The sequence below is a fragment of the Daphnia magna genome, linkage group LG9 (assembly GCF_020631705.1).
Source record: "Daphnia magna isolate NIES linkage group LG9, ASM2063170v1.1, whole genome shotgun sequence".
Lineage (NCBI taxonomy): Eukaryota > Metazoa > Arthropoda > Branchiopoda > Diplostraca > Daphniidae > Daphnia > Daphnia magna.
The window spans coordinates 4435786-4461811 of NC_059190.1; the positions used below are offsets into that span (position 1 = coordinate 4435786).

Sequence of the window (26026 nt, forward strand, 5' to 3'; positions counted from 1 at the left end):
GCTGTGGCGTTCTGTTTTGTTTTTTCTTTTTCTTTTTCTTCACTAATTTTCACACTAATTTTCACAATTTTCTTCACCATCACTCAAATTGCATATCACACATTTAAAGATATCTGGTGCCATTTTTGAATTTCAAAAAATGTAAACAAAACAGAACGTCACAGCGCCTACTGCGGGTGTGACGGAAACTAGAACGTGTAGTAAGAAAATTTGGGGAAAATTGGGTTTATATTTCATAAAATAACTTGAAAAGTAAAACTAGCTCCCGGGAATCATTTATTGGGGTGGTAAAAGATAAACCGCCGATTAAAATGAGACCTTAACGGATGAGCAGCGAACTCTAGTTCACTATCGGCAACGATTTTCGTTGTCATGCTTTTTTACATAAGAGCCGTGTAAAACACGGACGCTTTTTTAAGGGGGAAAAAAAGGAGGTGACCAGCTAAAAGTGGCTGTCAATTTCACACTTTTAAAGTTATGTAAACAAAATTTTGCCAGAATATAAATGAGGGAATAACTAACAAAGTTCATTTTTTCAAATTTCTATTTTCTTGTATTTTTAAAGTTTTAATCGATTCACAAAAACACGCATATTTTAAAAATTAAAATAAGTACACTAAATATTAATATTTTTCGGGAGCTTTTTAACAGGGCATAGATCAAAGGGATATAAACACAGCTCATGTAAAAAAAAACTTATTACTATTTGTTTGGGGTTAAAACCTAGCCCGACCGGACTAGAAATCAACACAAAAACAAAAAAAAAAACAAAGAAAAATTATCCCCGCACCGAATCGATGAAAAGCTCCCCGATCAACGCGGGACCGAGCCCTAGTTTTGCATGGTAGGGAGATTTTTGACGAGTCTCGTATGTTAAATAATTCTTTGTCCTTTATTTCTCTCGTTTTCCTACACATTCTTCATACTATTAGATTGCTTAGTTATCAGGTGATTATATTATATTAATTTCAACTCTGAATTTATTTTACTTTTTTGTTATAATTTTCTTTGTAATCTTTTTACTTCTTATGTAGTCTACAAATGAATGTAGTTGAAGGAAATCCATAAAATATTTTTTCTTTGCTTGCCTCTGGTACTTTTTCCAATCTAATTATCAGATTTCTTTATTAATGTTGTAGATTTTTTGTCGTTACTGAGAATGGCAAGCTGACCGCTAGGTCGCAGCATTGTTGGCGGTTTTTTTATTTTTTACTGATAACCGGTAATATAGAGACCCTGCGCTGTATGGTGTGTATACACTTTAAGAAATGACAGGTAACTTCCTGAGTTAGGTTGGACGTTTACTGTGTATATCTCCCTTCATCTTCAAACTAAAGTTAGTTATCTGTAGTATTTGTCATCGTTTGGTGATTCTTGGGTGGGTCACTAAGAAGTTGCACTGATTAAAGTACAGTACTTCCAGCTAAACGCCATATCAAAATAATATGGCTGGTCGCACTTTGCCTCCAAACCGCTCCCGTACTTCACTTGGTAAAATAAGAATATATTTATTAAAAATTTTATGATTTAGCAAAATCAGTCATCTGGTTTTATTCTCATTTTAGATCAGGAAAGAGAAAATTTTGAAAAAACCCAAGTTCGTTCATTTAAACCATTGTTGTATGAAACCAAAATTATTTACACTTCTATGTGTTATAGACATTGGCTATCTGTAAGGCGGTGAATGAATCTGAGGTACCTGTTAAATCCAAGCATGTTCGCAGTAAGTTGAAAACAAATATGTTTCGAATCATTTGTTCAACCTAATCATGTTTATAAATTTTGCAGGTGCTATTATTGGTACCTTTCAAGGTAAAGGGAGCAAGGTCTTTTGGTCTGTTATCCTGAGGTTACCAATACATTCAAATCCAATTATTGCATGGAAATTTTGCCATACTTTACATAAGATTTTGCGAGAGGGGCATCCAAATGTTTTGGTAAAATATTAATAAGGTTTCCTGTAAAAGAAAAATATTTATGTTGATATTTGATTTTTGTAGAAAGATTCCCAACAACACAGAGATTTTTTAGTAGACAAGGGGAAGTTATGGGTTGGTTATCTTTCAGATGGTGTGATAATATTTGCAAATGTTTTTATGGCATTCTTTTCTAAAAGGGACATTTTAAAGAAGGATATGGAAAGTTGATATATTTGTACTGTCGCCTACTTGTGGTCAAGCTTGATTTCCACAGAAGGAATCCAAAATTTCCTGGCAATCTGATGTTAAAAGATGAAGAAATTGATTTGGTCTGTGAACAAGACATTAACTTGTAGTAAGTCAATAATTCTTTCGTGCATTAAAAAAAATACGACGCTGTCGGTGACAGAAAGATTGAGCACAAGTTTGAAGGTGATTTCATTAACTAATTCATTTGTGTTGCCTAGTTTTCAGTTGTCTGTTGAGCTACTGGATTATATGGATGAAATTCTTTCTCTCCAAACAGCTGGTACGGCATTTCAAATTGTTCAAAAATTTTTAAAGAACTTCATCTGCTAATTTTTTTTTTCTCTTTTTCTTTTTTTCCTCTATTTTTTTCTCATTTTTTCTCTTTTTTTTCTCTCTCTTTTTCTCTCTTTTTCTCTCTCTTTTCTTTCTCTTTTCTTTCTTTCTTTCTCTTTTTTTCCTTTTTTCCTTTTTTCTTTTTCCCTTTTTTGTTTTTTCTGTTTTTTTCTCCTTTTTTCTTTTTCTCCTTTTTTCTTTTTTTCCTCTATTTTTTTCTTTTTTTCTCTTTTTTTTCTCTTTTTCTCTTGTTTTTCTTTTCCTTTCGGTTAATAGTGTTTGGTTCTTTGGATATGTCACGATCTAATTCTATGACGAATGCCGGGCAATGCCGTCTAGCTCCTCTCATTCCTTGCATTCAAGATTCTTCCCAAGTTTACGATTTCATCGTGAAGCTTCTTTTTAAACTGCACAATTGTACGCTGTACTATTTTACTATCCAAGACCCAAAAAATTTGTATCAAGATTACCTATATAGGTCTTCCTCCCGACACGTTGGAAGGTCACCGTCTCCGATTTCAAAAACAATTTAAGGCTTTGCGGCAGTTTTATTTACAATCCAGCACTCTCCAATATTTCAAATCACTTATCCAGGTGCCTAACTTGGATGAGGTAAATTTATCTTGGCAAAATCATACCGGTTATTTATTTTAGTAGTGTGACGATTGCATTAAAACAGTTCTTAAATTAATCACTTTCTATTTAACCATAGAACCCACCGAACTTTTTGATATCCAGTGAGCTAAGTCGTCACGTCACACCAGTTGTTATATTACCTAACGAAACCTTTCAGCCATCGCATGTCGATGAAACACTAGTTCAACTGGAATCTGATCTACCAGAAAGAAACGACTGTTCTCCTGATTTATTGCTTGAAAGGTTCCATAATCAGATTCAATTTGAAGCAAATTAAATTGATCACTTCTTCATCCTTTTGTAGAGATCGGTATATAGAACATCTTTTACATCAACTGGAACAATTATCGGCAGAACTGAGGAAGGTTCGTGCCGACTATAATCAGGAGACTGGGCTTCTACGGCAAGAGTTACTTAATTTGGAAATTCGGTTAGCTGAAAAAGAAAACGAAATCGAAGAGGCTATGAAAGATAAAAAAACTATTGAACGAAAATTGAGCGAGGCAGCAAAATCGGCGCAGATGGGATCCGTCGTCCAATTACAGTTAGACGTAACCATAGAAATCTACGTAGCTGTCATTGTGTCATTGCAACAAGTTATCTACTCTGCCTTTTTTTTTTCAGGAGACGGAAAAACGAGCTAAAGGATGGGAAGACAAGTTTGTGAAACTGAAAGAAGTTTATCAAAATCTGCGCGATGAGCACATTAAACTTCTACGTCATAAGGCTGAAATAGACAAAAAATTTTCAGTCACCAACATGGCGCTTGAGCAAAGCCAAAAAATACAGTGCGAACTTCAAGATTCACTTCAGTTGTCGAAGGCTAGTATCAAGGAAACAGAAAACGAGCTTAATGTGTTGAAAACGATGGATGCTGCAAAGATCCAACAACTTGATAATGAAAAAGTAGCGCTTCAAGAGATCAACAGCCAATTAAATGTAATATGCTCTCTTTTTGAAGAGTGGAAGCGAATTAAATCATACATCGAAATTTTCTTTAGACGTCGCTGTCAACCGCTAAGCAAAAAATTGCAGAGGCCGAAAATTTGCTTTCAGAATTTCGGGAACAAAATAATAAGCTCGTAACTGAGGTACAACAACTGAATGCTATGGTAGAGTTGACGACCAAGGAACGGGAGGAAATAGAGGAAAATTTTGAACAGCTGAAGGTAAGGGCAGTGAATATTGACGTTGAGTTTTCAGCATTCAGAACTTCTCAAGATGCCAGAATTCTTCAGCTTATGAAAGAAAATGAAGAATTATCTGCGGATAAAATTAATTGGCAGGTACAAAGAAAAACAGTTTTTTAATTTTTTTACCATTACCTGTTTTTAACACTTGGAATGTTTTTAGGAAAAATCTGAGAATCTTGAAAAATGCAACCACGTGGTGAATAAACAAATTAATGATGTCCAAGAAGAAAAGCAAGTTTTAGCATTGTTGACTGTTGAGCTGAAGAAGGAATTGGAGCTTAGGAACAAGACATCAATTGATTTAAAAGAAGCATTGAACCAATCAATCCAAAGTAGCGAGAAAATGGAGCAAGAGTACAGTAATTATAAAATCACCAAAGAAGCTGTCATACTTGAAGTTACTGCTGAAAAAGAGAAGTTGAAAACGTGTGCCACCGACATGAAAGTAGGTATCGCCCGTTTAAACTAGCGACGTGGAATTCTTCTTTTAACATTTATTTGTGTAATGGTGTTATGTGCCGGTGGTTAGGTTTTTGTTTGTTTTTTAGGAAAGCGTTTCCAAGTTGGAACACCACGTGCAAAATTTAGAAAGTGAAAAAGCCCAATTGCAGGAGGAAAACCAGAAATTATTAAATCAGAAAGATTTGTTAACCGCTCATTACAAATCGGCGCTTCATACTAGCAAACTGGAATCCATCAATTTATTTCATCAGCTATTGAGTAAATAGTTGTCAAAGCGCAAATTTTTTACTTGATCAACATTTCCTCGTTTTTATATGATTCTTTATCGAAACTAAATAGTAAATTGCTGCCTAAAGGCCGAGCAATATTTGGACAAATGTGTTACGGACTTATCGAAACCTCCCGTTTTTGCTTTAAACATTCAAGGTATGTATTTGATGAATTGAAGTAACCCTAAATGCCGTAGTCAATTAAAACTATCAAAAACAAAATTCAATTCAACTAAATCCAATTCAATTTCAGATCATGGCGGATTTACCATGGCCGGAGCAAAATCTTTATTGGAAACATTGTCGCAGTCTTTGCGTTCTTATTGTTCAAGCAACAAAAGTGAAGAAAAAGCATGCCTCACAATTCCTCTGATATTCCCTTTCGTCCAGTCCGTTGACTGCATGCTTCTTCATGGACAGCAGCTAGCTCATAGTCTATCAGATATCGACAAAGTTGATAATTTACTTAAAAAGTGTGTCGCCGCAGGAAAAGTAGCGGTACTCTTCTTTGGAGTCCTACAACAACCCTTTGAAATTGAGGAAATCAACTTGAATTCAAACAAGGTTTGTACCTTTGTTCGCTAATTTGGCGTTCAGCGATTTTACGTGGAAATTCTTAAAAGGTCAGAGATGCGTTGCGAGATCTCGAGAAAGAAATGGAGTTCGTAACGGAATCATCGAAGAACAGTGCCGAGCAAGGAAACGTTGGCGAAGAACTGGAAACCGAATTAGGAGCTATGGAACGTGCTATAGAAGAGGCAGCTGCGCGAATCGCTAAACTTTGGGATAATTCTAAACAATCTCATACCGGAGTAAAGTTAGAAGTGAATGAAAAGGTTCTAGATTCGTGTACCGCTTTAATGAAGGCAATTGTCGAATTGATCCGAAATGCCAAAGTGCTGCAAGAAGAAATAGTGGCACGTGGCAAAGGTAAAAACACAATGGAATATTCGCTGTAAGGATGTTCTTAAGTATGAAGCATGAATGTCTACTACTACAGGATCTGCATCTGCACGAGATTTTTACAAACGAAATCATCGTTGGACGGAAGGTCTGCTGTCCGCAGCGAAGGCCGTCGGCTTTGGAGCAAAACTATTAACGTAGTGAACTACTAACATTCATAAATTATTCTGCATTGTAAGGAATTAATTTTGTCACAGAGACGCAGCAGACAATGTGGTTAAAGGCCAAGCTAAATTTGAGCAGTTAACGGTGGCATCTCAAGAAATAGCCGCATCAACAGCTCAGCTCGTATTTGCTAGTCGTGTCAAAGCAGAACTCCAAAGTAAAAATCTTCAAATGTTGACTGAATCATCTAAGGCTGTTTCGCTTGCCACCGGTGGAGTTGTTGCAACAGCCAAACATTGTGCACAACTTGTTGAGGAGTCAAGTAACTATCATAAAAATTTCTTGAATGAAACGTAACGCTAACAAGTTTTTCTCTGTATCCAGCGGTATTGGACTTCGCACATTTAACTTTACATCAAGCGAAACGATTGGAAATGGAGTCGCAAGTTAAAGTGTTAGAATTCGAGTCTTCACTGGAAAAAGAACGTCTTCGATTATCGGCTCTACGAAAACAGCATTACCAACTTGCTGGGGACTCTGAGTCGTAAAAAATGAATGATGGAAATTTAATAGTGGCATTTTAAAAAACACAAAGAAAGCACACATTTTAAATACTTCTATTAATTAAGTCGAAACCATCATTCTAATTTTCCTGTTTAAACACGAATTTTTTCCATTTAATCTTTATATAGGTAAGAAATAATAATAATCAATTCACATGTTAACTACATTTTGAAAAGATTTAAAGGTCGTTCTACTGCAAAAAAAAAAAAATATTGTGCCAAGATTCCGGAATGTTAGTAATGATATGAATTACCAGTTGTATTATTCTGCCTTTTCAAGTATCATTCGAAATACACATTTTTAATTGCTATGCATAACTTTTACATCGCCGACGAGACAGGTAATTAGTTCATTTTAGTTTTTCTGAGTTGAGGATCTTCAGTTTTTTTAGGGGATTTTAGTTTTTTTTGGCGCTGCTTCGACATGTACGACATCATTGTATACATTGCTGGTAGAAAGAAAAACAAAAGATACATTCTCATTAGCGTCGGAAAATGGAAGGAAAAATTCCATTTGTTCGGCAATCCAACAGAAAACTTTTCGGTTTCTTCGAAATATGGAATGTTTCTAAGAAATAATATTACAATTGAATCAGATGAAAAATTAATCAATTATATGCCGCTCCATACCGCAATATAACAATTCCTTCACACAAAAATCCTAGTGGGTAAAGAGGAATCCAAACTGTGTATCGCAACCAGGTAATAATCCCAAAGTCTCTGTTGTATACTCGCGTCATGTAGTAAGGATATCTGCGTAAATCACAATTTAATATCATGGGTTACATACAGAATAGCACGTAAACTAATTATACCTAAAGAGCTCTATAACTGACCAACATAGGATCAGGTAGAATATGACGGGCTTGTTTTGTATTCTTTCTTCGGCTTCAATTAAACAAAACAAAATAATAGATCTTCCACCAACTTGCACAGTGGGCTCCATAACACTTCCTTTCGTGTAGCCAAATAAAGGATGGAAAATTTCTAATGCTTGCATGAGCTGACAAAACTTTAGAGGATAGTGAACGGATTGATATGCCGTTGGTATGAAATCTGGTAAGAGAAGAATGGGGGGAATCGAAAGAATGCAATTAGAAACTTTAATGTATATGTATAAATATATATTGATATTGATAGGTGAAAGTAGATTTTACGGTTGCTTGCTTCACCGTTCTTTAATCGTGCTTTGTCTACTACTATAACAAACTGGCCTAAAATGAGGAAAGGAGAGGTACCATAGCTCAAATTCTTGACGGCTAAGACATGCTAGTAAAAAAAAGCATGATAAAAGAGCACTGAAAAAAGAAACTGTGAAAGACACTTTCACCCAAAACTGTATCAATATATAAGTTTTTAAGTGATTTAGCAATGGATGCATACATCATATATGGATAGGTATAGGTAACAGACAAAATCCATATTGGACAACTTTTGGCAGCATTGCATCAAAATAGAACTCACCCAATCCAATTCTTGAATACTTGAAAACTAAAATTGAAAAAATGTATGTGAATCCAAGAAACTGCCATAGATTATAGACAAACAAGTAAGTCTTCCTGAGATTTTCTAAATTAAAATTCATGTGATCCACAACAATATGTTCACTGTTATGCTCATCCAATTGGGTTGTTCCCAATTCTGTTTCATCTTCATCATCTTCAGATCTCCACTTGTCAAAATCAATCTAAAACAAATAAATACATGTGCAACTACCTTTAGGCAATTTCTATAATTGGTAAACCTTGAGCCACGATGGTTTTAAACTAGAACCATTAAGTTTTGGCCACCAGCCATCACTCTGTTTTTTTAAGCTGATTTCTATCTGTCGAGCAGTAACCCTATACTGGCTTGACTACCAAATAATATTCGATTTAGACAATTAGGATGATTATTACTGAAACATATTTCCCTACCATAGGGACTATATTTGCACTGAGTTCCAATTCAAAATCATATAGTTCTATTCCTCTTGCTCCCACGCCTGTTGCCATAAACTTTATATGATTTTCATTAACTTGCACATCAGGATCCTTAAAAGTTACAAATCCAAAATATCGACAATAGTGAAAATTAGAAAATGGCTGCAAATGATTGCAATACATTTCAACCATGTTTACCTTCACATCTTTTAAATCCACACGGAGCAATATACGTGAACTATTTTGAGCCCAATAAACAAATGGATGCGGATTCCCCTTGGAACTCATGTCCTGTGAAATTAGTATTGGCAGAGTCATGGAAACCTGGTTGTTTCACGACATGTGGAAAATCGTCTGTCGTGTTAATTTCGGAAATAGCAGTCAGAGCCTTCAGCGGGTGTGTGAGAATGTACCAATCAGGAAACGTGTTTGAAAAATTCAACAGCCAATCACAACAGTGATAAGGAAACGAACCGAACAGACGACACCTGAAAAATTTGATTCGAGAAGAAACCAACATGGTCTCGGGCAACACAGTCTTCACCCGTGAACGGATTCAGATCCAAGTACGTTATTCCATGAAAACGGATGCCGCGAGTGGTGACCAACGGATTCGTTTCCCTTCACTGATGGGCAAGTAATCGCGCCACCTTTCCTCCGTACATGTGAGTATAATAGTTCGAAGGCACTCAGATTTGAATCCATTCACGGAAGTATAAAGTAATGTTTCCTTTTTTCAGAGTTTGAATGTTGAATTTCCGTTCACGGATTGTATTTAAATTTTCAGTGTAAAATTTGTATTACAAGTATTACAATGTTTACAGGATTTGTTTCCGTTTACGGATTGTTTACCTTATTTATACACGTGCCTAATTCTTAATTTTCATTAACCACTTAAAACTACTTAATTAATATTGATTGAATTGTTGTTTTCTCCAACAGTTGGTTTTCTTTTGGATTAAAATGCTTTTATCGGAAGAGCTTAAGGAAATAAAACAGATTTGCAGTACAACAGTTTTACGTGTATTAATTAATATTTAAGTTTTGCATGATTAACAACAAGAAATTTGAAGAACTGAATGACTGAACTGATAATTACTGAAATAATGCCATTTAGTGTTATTTACTTAATACTGAATTATTAATTATTAATAATCAATAATAGTTTAGTGTTTTACGTTTAGTTTTCAATGGAAAAAGACGAAATTTTAACCGGCGCCAAAAAATGATGGCCGCCGTCGTGCTCTTTCACGATTGGTTCATACATATTTGCTTATTCCTAATATAAAACTATGTTTAATGACGTTTTTCTAAGTGTCATCGTGTTCCTCGTGATAAGAGGATCACGAAAAGTACAGTATCCTGCACAAAAATCCGAACACCGATTTAATTTTTTAAAGCCACCTATTGGCGGGGTAAAGGGTTTTTTGTTTGTTTTTCTTTAAGAGGGAGGGTAGACGGGGTGATGGACACATAGGGCAGGGTTGGGTAAGTCTAGATATTTTTTTTATGCATTAAGGTATTACGCTTTAAGGCAAGTAACAGGTCGGGACATTTTTGCAACCCCCAGGGTGGTGTGTTTTTTTTAAACGATAGTTGGAAATGTTGGACTTAGGCTGTGTAATACTCCTTACCCAAATAAATTAGATAGCTGCCTGTGCACAATTATCTCGATACCGATGGCATATGTGTATAGCCTCTGATTGCGACGCCGTAGATCAGAGTTCGATTCCCAAAAAGGAATTGCAAAATATTTGGTATCGTTATAATATTCTTCATTCGAATTTGCTGGAAATATTAATTTTTCTAGAACGAAGGAGATTATTATTTTTTAAATTATTTAATAAACAAAAAAAGCACATATTGCTCGATGAAAATTTGTTTTATATATAAACGAGAATTTCTCGTAAGTTAACCATATTTACTCAGCACCTCATCTGGAATCGAACGCCGATCTCCAGCATCACATTCACAAACGCTACACCTACGCCATTGACAGCGACGTAAACATTTACAGGCAGCTGGAAGATAAGCTAAATTGTTTCAGCAACATTACCAAGCCCAAGCCCTAAATTTCCAACTGTCGTTTTAAAAAACACACCACCCTGGGGGTTGCAAAAATGTCCCGACCTGTAACTTGCCTTAAAGCATAATACCTTAAGGCACCTTTTTAAAATGTCTAGACTTACCCAACCCTACCCTGTCGTGTCCATCACCCCGTCTACCCTCCCCCTTAAAGAAAAACAAACAAAAAACCCACTACCCCGCCAATAGGTGGCTTTAAAAAATTAAATCGGTGTTCGGATTTTTGTGCAGGATACTGTACATTGTATATTAGTTTAAGTCAAGAAAATTATCCGAACGGTGTACGAAAAGTTGGGTGTGTATCTACGTCATCCCCCCTCCTCCCCCAAAGTTGGCAAAATTGAATAATTTATTGTATCCAAACGAAAGGTGCCATCATTATGAATTTTATGGTAATCGATAGTTTATTAAGAGCTTTCATTTCGTAAAAAAAAATTAAAATATTAATATGGAAAGAAATCTTATCATGATGAAAAAATTTCCGTTTTTTCGCTGTAACGCATATCTCGGTCTAGCCGATAAAACGGAAATTTTTTCATCATGATAGGATTTCTTTCCCTATTAATATTAATATTTTAATTTTTTTTTTACGGAAATCGAAAGCTCTTAATGAGAGCTAAGAAGAAGAAGAAGAAGAAGAAGAAGAAGAAGAAGAAGAAGAAGAAGAAGAAGAAGAAGAAGAAGAAGAAGAAGAAGAAGAAGAAGAAGAAGAAGAAGAAGAAGAAGAAGAAGAAGAAGAAGAGCTACTCGTGTTGAGCTCCAGAGCTAGCGTTTGCGGCTATATAAAATGTAAATTATTTGATTCGATAAAACCTAAAATATTTGTTAGTTTGGAACTTACCAGCCGCGACGCCATCTCTGGAGCAGAACGAGTGTAGCTCAATTTCTTCCGTGAGAAGAGTACTTCCATTTCTACTCCTGGTAAACTTCATGGTGGTACCGAAGGAACAAAATATTTAAAAAGATCAGCGCCATCTGACGTCTGGAAGAATCTGTCTGTTTCCGGTTTTATTTACTAAACATTTGTATCCTGTCACTGATAGTAGCATCATTAACTAGATAAATGGCGCCCAATTGTTGTTTCTGGGATTACCAAAAGGGTTGGAGAATGAACACATTACGTTTCTCTCAGTCGTAAAGAAGCACAAAGCTCCCGTCTCCCCCAATTAAATCTGATGCCTCTGTGGCGCAATTGGCTAGCGCGTTCGGCTGTTAACCGGAAGGCTGGTGGTTCGATCCCACCCAGGGGCGTAGCGTAGGAGTTTTTACTTATTCTTTTTTATCCTCAGAGACTCCTTATGATAGGTTAAGAATCATCTGTAACTTTTCCGTATACATCGTTGCCTAGTCATCAGTGGTGTACAACCATGATAACTCTACAGTTAAACAGATTATGGTTAACTTTATTAGTTACGCTACTTTGCACTCCTTTCATTGATGATGAGTAAACTTGGGACGCGTAAAATAGCAAATTAAAGGAATTTTGAATCGTCAAAACAACAAAACTACTCTAAAAACAACATGTGTGCTTTATTTTCGGGAGCCTTCTGGTGGTAATCAGCTAGTTATAAACCTTGTGCGGGACCATATGAAAAATTCACCCGACTCCCTACTTGGCGTGCCCTTCGGTTACTACTCAGACACGCAGATTGCAGTGAAATTGATAAACTTCAAAAACCGACTGTTCTCACCCAGGATCGAACTGAGGACCTTCAGCGTGTTAGGCCGACGTGATAACCACTACACTATAGGAACTGAAATTTTACGGATCGATTGATACCAAGTTTCGATTAAGACCACATGGAATTAAACGCCCAACGTGGGGCTCGAACCCACGACCCTGAGATTAAGAGTCTCATGCTCTACCGACTGAGCTAGCCAGGCACATGTTAACGGTTAACGCAAACAGAAACGATCCCAACCATCAATTCAGTATTTCTTCTGTCAAAGGAACGGTGGAGTCCTAAAGAAAAATAACAACCTAAATACATTTTTTTTTGTGTGATTCATACGTTTGATTTCCAGCAAGACATGAAACAGCTGCCTCCACATATGGAAAGGAGGTGGGTTAGACCATGATGTATATCGGGAGTAGTAACGGCTGCAGAATCAGTTGAGCTACGCGTGTTAAGCTCCAGAGATAGCGTTTGCGGCTGGTTAGTTGGAATTTGTGAAGAGAGGGAATGAGAGAAAGAAAGCAAAGATTCAAGGGTAAAGGTAATGAAAGTAAACGTTTCCGAACTAGCCCTTCCTCTTTATCACACGTGTCCATAAGGTAGATCACGTGATACAAACTTTTACCCTAAATTTCTCCAACGATGAATTGTAAACGAATATTTCCCAAATGAGCATTGGATTCGTCTCAGTGATACGAATAAAATGTAAATTATTTGATTCGATAAAACCTAAAATATTTGTTAGTTTGGAACTTACCAGCCGCGACGCCATCTCTGGAGCAGAACGAGTGTAGCTCAATTTCTTCCGTGAGAAGAGTACTTCCATTTCTACTCCTGGTAAACTTCATGGTGGTACCGAAGGAACAAAATATTTAAAAAGATCAGCGCCATCTGACGTCTGGAAGAATCTGTCTGTTTCCGGTTTTATTTACTAAACATTTGTATCCTGTCACTGATAGTAGCATCATTAACTAGATAAATGGCGCCCAATTGTTGTTTCTGGGATTACCAAAAGGGTTGGAGAATGAACACATTACGTTTCTCTCAGTCGTAAAGAAGCACAAAGCTCCCGTCTCCCCCAATTAAATCTGATGCCTCTGTGGCGCAATTGGCTAGCGCGTTCGGCTGTTAACCGGAAGGCTGGTGGTTCGATCCCACCCAGGGGCGTAGCGTAGGAGTTTTTACTTATTCTTTTTATCCTCAGAGACTCCTTATGATAGGTTAAGAATCATCTGTAACTTTTCCGTATACATCGTTGCCTAGTCATCAGTGGTGTACAACCATGATAACTCTACAGTTAAACAGATTATGGTTAACTTTATTAGTTACGCTACTTTGCACTCCTTTCATTGATGATGAGTAAACTTGGGACGCGTAAAATAGCAAATTAAAGGAATTTTGAATCGTCAAAACAACAAAACTACTCTAAAAACAACATGTGTGCTTTATTTTCGGGAGCCTTCTGGTGGTAATCAGCTAGTTATAAACCTTGTGCGGGACCATATGAAAAATTCACCCGACTCCCTACTTGGCGTGCCCTTCGGTTACTACTCAGACACGCAGATTGCAGTGAAATTGATAAACTTCAAAACCGACTGTTCTCACCCAGGATCGAACTGAGGACCTTCAGCGTGTTAGGCCGACGTGATAACCACTACACTATAGGAACTGAAATTTTACGGATCGATTGATACCAAGTTTCGATTAAGACCACATGGAATTAAACGCCCAACGTGGGGCTCGAACCCACGACCCTGAGATTAAGAGTCTCATGCTCTACCGACTGAGCTAGCCAGGCACATGTTAACGGTTAACGCAAACAGAAACGATCCCAACCATCAATTCAGTATTTCTTCTGTCAAAGGAACGGTGGAGTCCTAAAGAAAAATAACAACCTAAATACATTTTTTTTTGTGTGATTCATACGTTTGATTTCCAGCAAGACATGAAACAGCTGCCTCCACATATGGAAAGGAGGTGGGTTAGACCATGATGTATATCGGGAGTAGTAACGGCTGCAGAATCAGTTGAGCTACGCGTGTTAAGCTCCAGAGATAGCGTTTGCGGCTGGTTAGTTGGAATTTGTGAAGAGAGGGAATGAGAGAAAGAAAGCAAAGATTCAAGGGTAAAGGTAATGAAAGTAAACGTTTCCGAACTAGCCCTTCCTCTTTATCACACGTGTCCATAAGGTAGATCACGTGATACAAACTTTTACCCTAAATTTCTCCAACGATGAATTGTAAACGAATATTTCCCAAATGAGCATTGGATTCGTCTCAGTGATACGAATAAAATGTAAATTATTTGATTCGATAAAACCTAAAATATTTGTTAGTTTGGAACTTACCAGCCGCGACGCCATCTCTGGAGCAGAACGAGTGTAGCTCAATTTCTTCCGTGAGAAGAGTACTTCCATTTCTACTCCTGGTAAACTTCATGGTGGTACCGAAGGAACAAAATATTTAAAAAGATCAGCGCCATCTGACGTCTGGAAGAATCTGTCTGTTTCCGGTTTTATTTACTAAACATTTGTATCCTGTCACTGATAGTAGCATCATTAACTAGATAAATGGCGCCCAATTGTTGTTTCTGGGATTACCAAAAGGGTTGGAGAATGAACACATTACGTTTCTCTCAGTCGTAAAGAAGCACAAAGCTCCCGTCTCCCCCAATTAAATCTGATGCCTCTGTGGCGCAATTGGCTAGCGCGTTCGGCTGTTAACCGGAAGGCTGGTGGTTCGATCCCACCCAGGGGCGTAGCGTAGGAGTTTTTACTTATTCTTTTTTATCCTCAGAGACTCCTTATGATAGGTTAAGAATCATCTGTAACTTTTCCGTATACATCGTTGCCTAGTCATCAGTGGTGTACAACCATGATAACTCTACAGTTAAACAGATTATGGTTAACTTTATTAGTTACGCTACTTTGCACTCCTTTCATTGATGATGAGTAAACTTGGGACGCGTAAAATAGCAAATTAAAGGAATTTTGAATCGTCAAAACAACAAAACTACTCTAAAAACAACATGTGTGCTTTATTTTCGGGAGCCTTCTGGTGGTAATCAGCTAGTTATAAACCTTGTGCGGGACCATATGAAAAATTCACCCGACTCCCTACTTGGCGTGCCCTTCGGTTACTACTCAGACACGCAGATTGCAGTGAAATTGATAAACTTCAAAAACCGACTGTTCTCACCCAGGATCGAACTGAGGACCTTCAGCGTGTTAGGCCGACGTGATAACCACTACACTATAGGAACTGAAATTTTACGGATCGATTGATACCAAGTTTCGATTAAGACCACATGGAATTAAACGCCCAACGTGGGGCTCGAACCCACGACCCTGAGATTAAGAGTCTCATGCTCTACCGACTGAGCTAGCCAGGCACATGTTAACGGTTAACGCAAACAGAAACGATCCCAACCATCAATTCAGTATTTCTTCTGTCAAAGGAACGGTGGAGTCCTAAAGAAAAATAACAACCTAAATACATTTTTTTGTGTGATTCATACGTTTGATTTCCAGCAAGACATGAAACAGCTGCCTCCACATATGGAAAGGAGGTGGGTTAGACCATGATGTATATCGGGAGTAGTAACGGCTGCAGAATCAGTTGAGCTACGCGTGTTAAGCTCCAGAGATAGCGTTTGCGGCTGGTTAGTTGGAATTTGTGAAGAGAGGGAATGAGAGAAAGAAAGCAAAGATTCAAGGGTAAAGGTAATGAAAGTAAACGTTTCCGAACTAGCCCTTCCTCTTTATCACACGTGTCCATAAGGTAGATCACGTGATACAAACTTTTACCCTAAATTTCTCCAACGATGAATTGTAAACGAATATTTCCCAAATGAGCATTGGATTCGTCTCAGTGATACGAATAAAATGTAAATTATTTGATTCGATAAAACCTAAAATATTTGTTAGTTTGGAACTTACCAGCCGCGACGCCATCTCTGGAGCAGAACGAGTGTAGCTCAATTTCTTCCGTGAGAAGAGTACTTCCATTTCTACTCCTGGTAAACTTCATGGTGGTACCGAAGGAACAAAATATTTAAAAAGATCAGCGCCATCTGACGTCTGGAAGAATCTGTCTGTTTCCGGTTTTATTTACTAAACATTTGTATCCTGTCACTGATAGTAGCATCATTAACTAGATAAATGGCGCCCAATTGTTGTTTCTGGGATTACCAAAAGGGTTGGAGAATGAACACATTACGTTTCTCTCAGTCGTAAAGAAGCACAAAGCTCCCGTCTCCCCCAATTAAATATGATGCCTCTGTGGCGCAATTGGCTAGCGCGTTCGGCTGTTAACCGGAAGGCTGGTGGTTCGATCCCACCCAGGGGCGTAGCGTAGGAGTTTTTACTTATTCTTTTTTATCCTCAGAGACTCCTTATGATAGGTTAAGAATCATCTGTAACTTTTCCGTATACATCGTTGCCTAGTCATCAGTGGTGTACAACCATGATAACTCTACAGTTAAACAGATTATGGTTAACTTTATTAGTTACGCTACTTTGCACTCCTTTCATTGATGATGAGTAAACTTGGGACGCGTAAAATAGCAAATTAAAGGAATTTTGAATCGTCAAAACAACAAAACTACTCTAAAAACAACATGTGTGCTTTATTTTCGGGAGCCTTCTGGTGGTAATCAGCTAGTTATAAACCTTGTGCGGGACCATATGAAAAATTCACCCGACTCCCTACTTGGCGTGCCCTTCGGTTACTACTCAGACACGCAGATTGCAGTGAAATTGATAAACTTCAAAAACCGACTGTTCTCACCCAGGATCGAACTGAGGACCTTCAGCGTGTTAGGCCGACGTGATAACCACTACACTATAGGAACTGAAATTTTACGGATCGATTGATACCAAGTTTCGATTAAGACCACATGGAATTAAACGCCCAACGTGGGGCTCGAACCCACGACCCTGAGATTAAGAGTCTCATGCTCTACCGACTGAGCTAGCCAGGCACATGTTAACGGTTAACGCAAACAGAAACGATCCCAACCATCAATTCAGTATTTCTTCTGTCAAAGGAACGGTGGAGTCCTAAAGAAAAATAACAACCTAAATACATTTTTTTTTGTGTGATTCATACGTTTGATTTCCAGCAAGACATGAAACAGCTGCCTCCACATATGGAAAGGAGGTGGGTTAGACCATGATGTATATCGGGAGTAGTAACGGCTGCAGAATCAGTTGAGCTACGCGTGTTAAGCTCCAGAGATAGCGTTTGCGGCTGGTTAGTTGGAATTTGTGAAGAGAGGGAATGAGAGAAAGAAAGCAAAGATTCAAGGGTAAAGGTAATGAAAGTAAACGTTTCCGAACTAGCCCTTCCTCTTTATCACACGTGTCCATAAGGTAGATCACGTGATACAAACTTTTACCCTAAATTTCTCCAACGATGAATTGTAAACGAATATTTCCCAAATGAGCATTGGATTCGTCTCAGTGATACGAATAAAATGTAAATTATTTGATTCGATAAAACCTAAAATATTTGTTAGTTTGGAACTTACCAGCCGCGACGCCATCTCTGGAGCAGAACGAGTGTAGCTCAATTTCTTCCGTGAGAAGAGTACTTCCATTTCTACTCCTGGTAAACTTCATGGTGGTACCGAAGGAACAAAATATTTAAAAAGATCAGCGCCATCTGACGTCTGGAAGAATCTGTCTGTTTCCGGTTTTATTTACTAAACATTTGTATCCTGTCACTGATAGTAGCATCATTAACTAGATAAATGGCGCCCAATTGTTGTTTCTGGGATTACCAAAAGGGTTGGAGAATGAACACATTACGTTTCTCTCAGTCGTAAAGAAGCACAAAGCTCCCGTCTCCCCCAATTAAATCTGATGCCTCTGTGGCGCAATTGGCTAGCGCGTTCGGCTGTTAACCGGAAGGCTGGTGGTTCGATCCCACCCAGGGGCGTTGGAATAGAAGATTGAACAAAGGTGTGAACACACAGACACTGCATTGGTATTTTTTAAAAACCTCCTAATAATTTGCCTTCGTGCTGGCCGAGTCATCAGTGATGGAAATCCATGATTGCTCTACAGATAACAAGGTTTTGGTAACGTTGGTTAAAGTTGTGGCGTAGCACTCAGGTCGTTGATGATAAACAAATTTGGTTGCTTCACACACATGTACATGATGGCGGTGATCTGAGTCTTTATTGCAAAATTGAAAAACCACTGTTCTCACCCAGGGTCGAACTGAGGACCTTCAGCGTGTAAAGCCGACGTGATAACCGCTACACTATGAGAACGTTTATTCATCGCATCAGCGATGGTTTCGATGCAACTGACCATAGAATCGGAAATATCTTATAGAAATCAACTTTCACATTTGATTTGGAATTAATAATGTTGTTCCCACCCAGGATCGAACTGAGGACCTTCAGCGTGTTAGGCCGACGTGATAACCACTACACTATGGGAACACATGTATAACAATTACTACATTGAAATTGAATTATAGCAAGTCATGTAACCAACACTTTGTATTATCCAATTTACGTTGGGGTTAAACCTACCAACCTTTGATTAGGAATCTCATGTTCTAACTGCTGAGCTAGTCGGCACACATGCAATATCAAGTAAATGATGTGCAAAACAACAAATCCTCTGTCAGCAATCTACTTTTTTTGTTGTTGACATTTTAGATTAGTCATTAAAAAAGAATCATTAATTTACCAACCATCCCTACGCTTCGAATGAACCTTTAAGAAGATAAGCATATTTTTTCTTTCACCACGAAAGAAGGAGAAAGGGAAAATTTCGGGATCCATCTAGAAACCGCGATCATTTTAAGCTCGTGCTTGTTTTCAAGTACAAAAAACCAAAAAAAAAAACCAAAAAAACAAACAAACAAACAACACTAACAAGCAAATTTTATGTTTCTTTGAGTAATCCATGCTGCTAAGCTGTAACTTATCAACCTTGAATAGCTTACGGTGTTTGGCTGGTAGAAGGCATCCGCGACTCGCTCTTTTCCCTCTCCTTCTGAAATTGAAATCTATATATCTTCTTAAGTTATATGTTTCATTAAGAACAATGAATGTAGTAAGAATCTTTGTCCGAAACTCTATTTAAGATTTGTGGTTTAGTTTAGACGTCAAATAACATCACCTGACAAGCTTTAATACGGAGAGATAGGGAAATAATCACATTCTGTAGTTGGAAGAGTCCATGTACAGACACATGTTATCAGCAAACACACACATAACTGAATCTACCCATCCACCGATTTGGCAGTTTGTCTTTGAAGAGAATAGTGTTGTACCTAAAATGAAATCATACCTCTGTTAAATGTTAATTATGTTATCCATAATTTTGATTTTGTGCAAGAATTTATTTATGTGCCTCTGTGGCGCAATTGGCTAGCGCGTTCGGCTGTTAACCGGAAGGCTGGTGGTTCGATCCCACCCAGGGGCGTTGGAATAGAAGATTGAACAAAGGTGTGAACACACAGACACTGCATTGGTATTTTTAAAAACCTCCCTAATAATTTGCCTTCGTGCTGGCCGAGTCATCAGTGATGGAAATCCATGATTGCTCTACAGATAACAAGGTTTTGGTAACGTTGGTTAAAGTTGTGGCGTAGCACTCAGGTCGTTGATGATAAACAAATTTGGTTGCTTCACACACATGTACATGATGGCGGTGATCTGAGTCTTTATTGCAAAATTGAAAAACCACTGTTCTCACCCAGGGTCGAACTGAGGACCTTCAGCGTGTAAAGCCGACGTGATAACCGCTACACTATGAGAACGTTTATTCATCGCATCAGCGATGGTTTCGATGCAACTGACCATAGAATCGGAAATATCTTATAGAAATCAACTTTCACATTTGATTTGGAATTAATAATGTTGTTCCCACCCAGGATCGAACTGAGGACCTTCAGCGTGTTAGGCCGACGTGATAACCACTACACTATGGGAACACATGTATAACAATTACTACATTGAAATTGAATTATAGCAAGTCATGTAACCAACACTTTGTATTATCCAATTTACGTTGGGGTTAAACCTACCAACCTTTGATTAGGAATCTCATGTTCTAACTGCTGAGCTAGTCGGCACACATGCAATATCAAGTAAATGATGTGCAAAACAACAAATCCTCTGTCAGCAATCTACTTTTTTTGTTGTTGACATTTTAGATTAGTCATTAAAAAAGAATCATTAATTTACCAACCATCCCTACGCTTCGAATGAACCTTTAAGAAGATAAGCATATTTTTTCTTTCACCACGAAAGAAGGAGAAAGGGAAAATTTCGGGATCCATCTAGAAACCGCGATCATTTTAAGCTCGTGCTTGTTTTCAAGTACAAAAAACCAAAAAAAAAAACAAAAAAACAAACAAACAACACTAACAAGCAAATTTTATGTTTCTTTGAGTAATCCATGCTGCTAAGCTGTAACTTATCAACCTTGAATAGCTTACGGTGTTTGGCTGGTAGAAGGCATCCGCGACTCGCTCTTTTCCCTCTCCTTCTGAAATTGAAATCTATATATCTTCTTAAGTTATATGTTTCATTAAGAACAATGAATGTAGTAAGAATCTTTGTCCGAAACTCTATTTAAGATTTGTGGTTTAGTTTAGACGTCAAATAACATCACCTGACAAGCTTTAATACGGAGAGATAGGGAAATAATCACATTCTGTAGTTGGAAGAGTCCATGTACAGACACATGTTATCAGCAAACACACACATAACTGAATCTACCCATCCACCGATTTGGCAGTTTGTCTTTGAAGAGAATAGTGTTGTACCTAAAATGAAATCATACCTCTGTTAAATGTTAATTATGTTATCCATAATTTTGATTTTGTGCAAGAATTTATTTATGTGCCTCTGTGGCGCAATTGGCTAGCGCGTTCGGCTGTTAACCGGAAGGCTGGTGGTTCGATCCCACCCAGGGGCGTTGGAATAGAAGATTGAACAAAGGTGTGAACACACAGACACTGCATTGGTATTTTTAAAAACCTCCCTAATAATTTGCCTTCGTGCTGGCCGAGTCATCAGTGATGGAAATCCATGATTGCTCTACAGATAACAAGGTTTTGGTAACGTTGGTTAAAGTTGTGGCGTAGCACTCAGGTCGTTGATGATAAACAAATTTGGTTGCTTCACACACATGTACATGATGGCGGTGATCTGAGTCTTTATTGCAAAATTGAAAAACCACTGTTCTCACCCAGGGTCGAACTGAGGACCTTCAGCGTGTAAAGCCGACGTGATAACCGCTACACTATGAGAACGTTTATTCATCGCATCAGCGATGGTTTCGATGCAACTGACCATAGAATCGGAAATATCTTATAGAAATCAACTTTCACATTTGATTTGGAATTAATAATGTTGTTCCCACCCAGGATCGAACTGAGGACCTTCAGCGTGTTAGGCCGACGTGATAACCACTACACTATGGGAACACATGTATAACAATTACTACATTGAAATTGAATTATAGCAAGTCATGTAACCAACACTTTGTATTATCCAATTTACGTTGGGGTTAAACCTACCAACCTTTGATTAGGAATCTCATGTTCTAACTGCTGAGCTAGTCGGCACACATGCAATATCAAGTAAATGATGTGCAAAACAACAAATCCTCTGTCAGCAATCTACTTTTTTTGTTGTTGACATTTTAGATTAGTCATTAAAAAAGAATCATTAATTTACCAACCATCCCTACGCTTCGAATGAACCTTTAAGAAGATAAGCATATTTTTTCTTTCACCACGAAAGAAGGAGAAAGGGAAAATTTCGGGATCCATCTAGAAACCGCGATCATTTTAAGCTCGTGCTTGTTTTCAAGTACAAAAAACCAAAAAAAAACCAAAAAAACAAACAAACAAACAACACTAACAAGCAAATTTTATGTTTCTTTGAGTAATCCATGCTGCTAAGCTGTAACTTATCAACCTTGAATAGCTTACGGTGTTTGGCTGGTAGAAGGCATCCGCGACTCGCTCTTTTCCCTCTCCTTCTGAAATTGAAATCTATATATCTTCTTAAGTTATATGTTTCATTAAGAACAATGAATGTAGTAAGAATCTTTGTCCGAAACTCTATTTAAGATTTGTGGTTTAGTTTAGACGTCAAATAACATCACCTGACAAGCTTTAATACGGAGAGATAGGGAAATAATCACATTCTGTAGTTGGAAGAGTCCATGTACAGACACATGTTATCAGCAAACACACACATAACTGAATCTACCCATCCACCGATTTGGCAGTTTGTCTTTGAAGAGAATAGTGTTGTACCTAAAATGAAATCATACCTCTGTTAAATGTTAATTATGTTATCCATAATTTTGATTTTGTGCAAGAATTTATTTATGTGCCTCTGTGGCGCAATTGGCTAGCGCGTTCGGCTGTTAACCGGAAGGCTGGTGGTTCGATCCCACCCAGGGGCGTTGGAATAGAAGATTGAACAAAGGTGTGAACACACAGACACTGCATTGGTATTTTTAAAAACCTCCCTAATAATTTGCCTTCGTGCTGGCCGAGTCATCAGTGATGGAAATCCATGATTGCTCTACAGATAACAAGGTTTTGGTAACGTTGGTTAAAGTTGTGGCGTAGCACTCAGGTCGTTGATGATAAACAAATTTGGTTGCTTCACACACATGTACATGATGGCGGTGATCTGAGTCTTTATTGCAAAATTGAAAAACCACTGTTCTCACCCAGGGTCGAACTGAGGACCTTCAGCGTGTAAAGCCGACGTGATAACCGCTACACTATGAGAACGTTTATTCATCGCATCAGCGATGGTTTCGATGCAACTGACCATAGAATCGGAAATATCTTATAGAAATCAACTTTCACATTTGATTTGGAATTAATAATGTTGTTCCCACCCAGGATCGAACTGAGGACCTTCAGCGTGTTAGGCCGACGTGATAACCACTACACTATGGGAACACATGTATAACAATTACTACATTGAAATTGAATTATAGCAAGTCATGTAACCAACACTTTGTATTATCCAATTTACGTTGGGGTTAAACCTACCAACCTTTGATTAGGAATCTCATGTTCTAACTGCTGAGCTAGTCGGCACACATGCAATATCAAGTAAATGATGTGCAAAACAACAAATCCTCTGTCAGCAATCTACTTTTTTTGTTGTTGACATTTTAGATTAGTCATTAAAAAAGAATCATTAATTTACCAACCATCCCTACGCTTCGAATGAACCTTTAAGAAGATAAGCATATTTTTTCTTTCACCACGAAAGAAGGAGAAAGGGAAAATTTCGGGATCCATCTAGAAACCGCGATCATTTTAAGCTCGTGCTTGTTTTCAAGTACAAAAAACCAAAAAAAAAACCAAAAAAACAAACAAACAAACAACACTAACAAGCAAATTTTATGTTTCTTTGAGTAATCCATGCTGCTAAGCTGTAACTTATCAACCTTGAATAGCTTACGGTGTTTGGCTGGTAGAAGGCATCCGCGACTCGCTCTTTTCCCTCTCCTTCTGAAATTGAAATCTATATATCTTCTTAAGTTATATGTTTCATTAAGAACAATGAATGTAGTAAGAATCTTTGTCCGAAACTCTATTTAAGATTTGTGGTTTAGTTTAGACGTCAAATAACATCACCTGACAAGCTTTAATACGGAGAGATAGGGAAATAATCACATTCTGTAGTTGGAAGAGTCCATGTACAGACACATGTTATCAGCAAACACACACATAACTGAATCTACCCATCCACCGATTTGGCAGTTTGTCTTTGAAGAGAATAGTGTTGTACCTAAAATGAAATCATACCTCTGTTAAATGTTAATTATGTTATCCATAATTTTGATTTTGTGCAAGAATTTATTTATGTGCCTCTGTGGCGCAATTGGCTAGCGCGTTCGGCTGTTAACCGGAAGGCTGGTGGTTCGATCCCACCCAGGGGCGTTGGAATAGAAGATTGAACAAAGGTGTGAACACACAGACACTGCATTGGTATTTTTAAAAACCTCCCTAATAATTTGCCTTCGTGCTGGCCGAGTCATCAGTGATGGAAATCCATGATTGCTCTACAGATAACAAGGTTTTGGTAACGTTGGTTAAAGTTGTGGCGTAGCACTCAGGTCGTTGATGATAAACAAATTTGGTTGCTTCACACACATGTACATGATGGCGGTGATCTGAGTCTTTATTGCAAAATTGAAAAACCACTGTTCTCACCCAGGGTCGAACTGAGGACCTTCAGCGTGTAAAGCCGACGTGATAACCGCTACACTATGAGAACGTTTATTCATCGCATCAGCGATGGTTTCGATGCAACTGACCATAGAATCGGAAATATCTTATAGAAATCAACTTTCACATTTGATTTGGAATTAATAATGTTGTTCCCACCCAGGATCGAACTGAGGACCTTCAGCGTGTTAGGCCGACGTGATAACCACTACACTATGGGAACACATGTATAACAATTACTACATTGAAATTGAATTATAGCAAGTCATGTAACCAACACTTTGTATTATCCAATTTACGTTGGGGTTAAACCTACCAACCTTTGATTAGGAATCTCATGTTCTAACTGCTGAGCTAGTCGGCACACATGCAATATCAAGTAAATGATGTGCAAAACAACAAATCCTCTGTCAGCAATCTACTTTTTTTGTTGTTGACATTTTAGATTAGTCATTAAAAAAGAATCATTAATTTACCAACCATCCCTACGCTTCGAATGAACCTTTAAGAAGATAAGCATATTTTTTCTTTCACCACGAAAGAAGGAGAAAGGGAAAATTTCGGGATCCATCTAGAAACCGCGATCATTTTAAGCTCGTGCTTGTTTTCAAGTACAAAAAACCAAAAAAAAAACCAAAAAAACAAACAAACAAACAACACTAACAAGCAAATTTTATGTTTCTTTGAGTAATCCATGCTGCTAAGCTGTAACTTATCAACCTTGAATAGCTTACGGTGTTTGGCTGGTAGAAGGCATCCGCGACTCGCTCTTTTCCCTCTCCTTCTGAAATTGAAATCTATATATCTTCTTAAGTTATATGTTTCATTAAGAACAATGAATGTAGTAAGAATCTTTGTCCGAAACTCTATTTAAGATTTGTGGTTTAGTTTAGACGTCAAATAACATCACCTGACAAGCTTTAATACGGAGAGATAGGGAAATAATCACATTCTGTAGTTGGAAGAGTCCATGTACAGACACATGTTATCAGCAAACACACACATAACTGAATCTACCCATCCACCGATTTGGCAGTTTGTCTTTGAAGAGAATAGTGTTGTACCTAAAATGAAATCATACCTCTGTTAAATGTTAATTATGTTATCCATAATTTTGATTTTGTGCAAGAATTTATTTATGTGCCTCTGTGGCGCAATTGGCTAGCGCGTTCGGCTGTTAACCGGAAGGCTGGTGGTTCGATCCCACCCAGGGGCGTTGGAATAGAAGATTGAACAAAGGTGTGAACACACAGACACTGCATTGGTATTTTTAAAAACCTCCCTAATAATTTGCCTTCGTGCTGGCCGAGTCATCAGTGATGGAAATCCATGATTGCTCTACAGATAACAAGGTTTTGGTAACGTTGGTTAAAGTTGTGGCGTAGCACTCAGGTCGTTGATGATAAACAAAT

At 37.8% G+C, this 26026-nt stretch overlaps 2 protein-coding genes and 24 non-coding genes across 28 annotated transcripts; 11 read left to right on the plus strand and 15 right to left on the minus strand.

Annotated features, from left to right (window-relative positions):
* The first annotated feature begins 1157 nt into the window (after positions 1-1157).
* On the plus strand, positions 1158-7003 carry LOC116936296 (huntingtin-interacting protein 1). Of its 3 annotated transcripts, none has more exons than XM_032943450.2 (22): positions 1158-1275; positions 1352-1491; positions 1566-1597; positions 1660-1723; positions 1789-1937; positions 2001-2051; positions 2117-2274; positions 2387-2448; positions 2778-2918; positions 2980-3113; positions 3214-3380; positions 3442-3688; positions 3762-4076; positions 4139-4423; positions 4491-4775; positions 4879-5050; positions 5132-5218; positions 5315-5625; positions 5685-5991; positions 6062-6161; positions 6222-6451; positions 6514-7003. In XM_032943450.2, exons 2-22 carry the CDS (start codon positions 1446-1448, stop codon positions 6675-6677), a joined length of 3507 nt encoding a protein of 1168 aa, XP_032799341.2. In that variant the 5' UTR covers positions 1158-1275; positions 1352-1445; the 3' UTR covers positions 6678-7003. The 3 variants fall into 3 exon arrangements, with proteins under 3 accessions (XP_032799341.2, XP_032799340.2, XP_032799342.2); XM_032943451.2 differs by having other exon boundaries at positions 1274-1292; XM_032943449.2 differs by having other exon boundaries at positions 1237-1491.
* On the minus strand, positions 6931-9064 carry LOC116936297 (very-long-chain (3R)-3-hydroxyacyl-CoA dehydratase). Its single transcript, XM_032943452.2, has 7 exons — positions 8813-9064; positions 8609-8725; positions 8437-8547; positions 8157-8379; positions 7508-7748; positions 7323-7445; positions 6931-7260 (listed from the first exon to the last, which is right to left on the minus strand). The coding sequence occupies exons 1-7, from the start codon at positions 8930-8932 to the stop codon at positions 7038-7040; spliced, it is 1158 nt and encodes a 385-aa protein (XP_032799343.2). The 5' UTR covers positions 8933-9064; the 3' UTR covers positions 6931-7037.
* A 2812-nt stretch (positions 9065-11876) lies between these two features.
* Trnan-guu lies at positions 11877-11950 on the plus strand. The gene has a single exon. It is a non-coding gene; the product is annotated as a tRNA-Asn (tRNA).
* Positions 11951-12510: 560 nt separating this feature from the next.
* Trnak-cuu lies at positions 12511-12583 on the minus strand. The gene has a single exon. It is a non-coding gene; the product is annotated as a tRNA-Lys (tRNA).
* An 885-nt stretch (positions 12584-13468) lies between these two features.
* Positions 13469-13542, plus strand: Trnan-guu. The gene has a single exon. It is a non-coding gene; the product is annotated as a tRNA-Asn (tRNA).
* Positions 13543-14100: 558 nt separating this feature from the next.
* Positions 14101-14173, minus strand: Trnak-cuu. The gene has a single exon. It is a non-coding gene; the product is annotated as a tRNA-Lys (tRNA).
* Positions 14174-15058: 885 nt separating this feature from the next.
* Trnan-guu lies at positions 15059-15132 on the plus strand. Its single transcript has one exon. It is a non-coding gene; the product is annotated as a tRNA-Asn (tRNA).
* Positions 15133-15692: 560 nt separating this feature from the next.
* Trnak-cuu lies at positions 15693-15765 on the minus strand. The gene has a single exon. It is a non-coding gene; the product is annotated as a tRNA-Lys (tRNA).
* An 883-nt stretch (positions 15766-16648) lies between these two features.
* Positions 16649-16722, plus strand: Trnan-guu. Its single transcript has one exon. It is a non-coding gene; the product is annotated as a tRNA-Asn (tRNA).
* Positions 16723-17282: 560 nt separating this feature from the next.
* Positions 17283-17355, minus strand: Trnak-cuu. Its single transcript has one exon. It is a non-coding gene; the product is annotated as a tRNA-Lys (tRNA).
* Positions 17356-18240: 885 nt separating this feature from the next.
* Trnan-guu lies at positions 18241-18314 on the plus strand. Its single transcript has one exon. It is a non-coding gene; the product is annotated as a tRNA-Asn (tRNA).
* Positions 18315-18578: 264 nt separating this feature from the next.
* Positions 18579-18651, minus strand: Trnav-uac. The gene has a single exon. It is a non-coding gene; the product is annotated as a tRNA-Val (tRNA).
* Positions 18652-18752: 101 nt separating this feature from the next.
* Trnav-aac lies at positions 18753-18825 on the minus strand. Its single transcript has one exon. It is a non-coding gene; the product is annotated as a tRNA-Val (tRNA).
* A 920-nt stretch (positions 18826-19745) lies between these two features.
* Trnan-guu lies at positions 19746-19819 on the plus strand. Its single transcript has one exon. It is a non-coding gene; the product is annotated as a tRNA-Asn (tRNA).
* Positions 19820-20083: 264 nt separating this feature from the next.
* On the minus strand, positions 20084-20156 carry Trnav-uac. Its single transcript has one exon. It is a non-coding gene; the product is annotated as a tRNA-Val (tRNA).
* Positions 20157-20257: 101 nt separating this feature from the next.
* Positions 20258-20330, minus strand: Trnav-aac. The gene has a single exon. It is a non-coding gene; the product is annotated as a tRNA-Val (tRNA).
* Positions 20331-21245: 915 nt separating this feature from the next.
* Trnan-guu lies at positions 21246-21319 on the plus strand. The gene has a single exon. It is a non-coding gene; the product is annotated as a tRNA-Asn (tRNA).
* Positions 21320-21583: 264 nt separating this feature from the next.
* Positions 21584-21656, minus strand: Trnav-uac. The gene has a single exon. It is a non-coding gene; the product is annotated as a tRNA-Val (tRNA).
* A 101-nt stretch (positions 21657-21757) lies between these two features.
* Positions 21758-21830, minus strand: Trnav-aac. The gene has a single exon. It is a non-coding gene; the product is annotated as a tRNA-Val (tRNA).
* A 918-nt stretch (positions 21831-22748) lies between these two features.
* On the plus strand, positions 22749-22822 carry Trnan-guu. The gene has a single exon. It is a non-coding gene; the product is annotated as a tRNA-Asn (tRNA).
* Positions 22823-23086: 264 nt separating this feature from the next.
* Positions 23087-23159, minus strand: Trnav-uac. The gene has a single exon. It is a non-coding gene; the product is annotated as a tRNA-Val (tRNA).
* A 101-nt stretch (positions 23160-23260) lies between these two features.
* Positions 23261-23333, minus strand: Trnav-aac. Its single transcript has one exon. It is a non-coding gene; the product is annotated as a tRNA-Val (tRNA).
* A 919-nt stretch (positions 23334-24252) lies between these two features.
* Trnan-guu lies at positions 24253-24326 on the plus strand. The gene has a single exon. It is a non-coding gene; the product is annotated as a tRNA-Asn (tRNA).
* Positions 24327-24590: 264 nt separating this feature from the next.
* Trnav-uac lies at positions 24591-24663 on the minus strand. Its single transcript has one exon. It is a non-coding gene; the product is annotated as a tRNA-Val (tRNA).
* A 101-nt stretch (positions 24664-24764) lies between these two features.
* On the minus strand, positions 24765-24837 carry Trnav-aac. Its single transcript has one exon. It is a non-coding gene; the product is annotated as a tRNA-Val (tRNA).
* Positions 24838-25756: 919 nt separating this feature from the next.
* On the plus strand, positions 25757-25830 carry Trnan-guu. The gene has a single exon. It is a non-coding gene; the product is annotated as a tRNA-Asn (tRNA).
* The last annotated feature ends 196 nt before the right edge of the window (positions 25831-26026 follow it).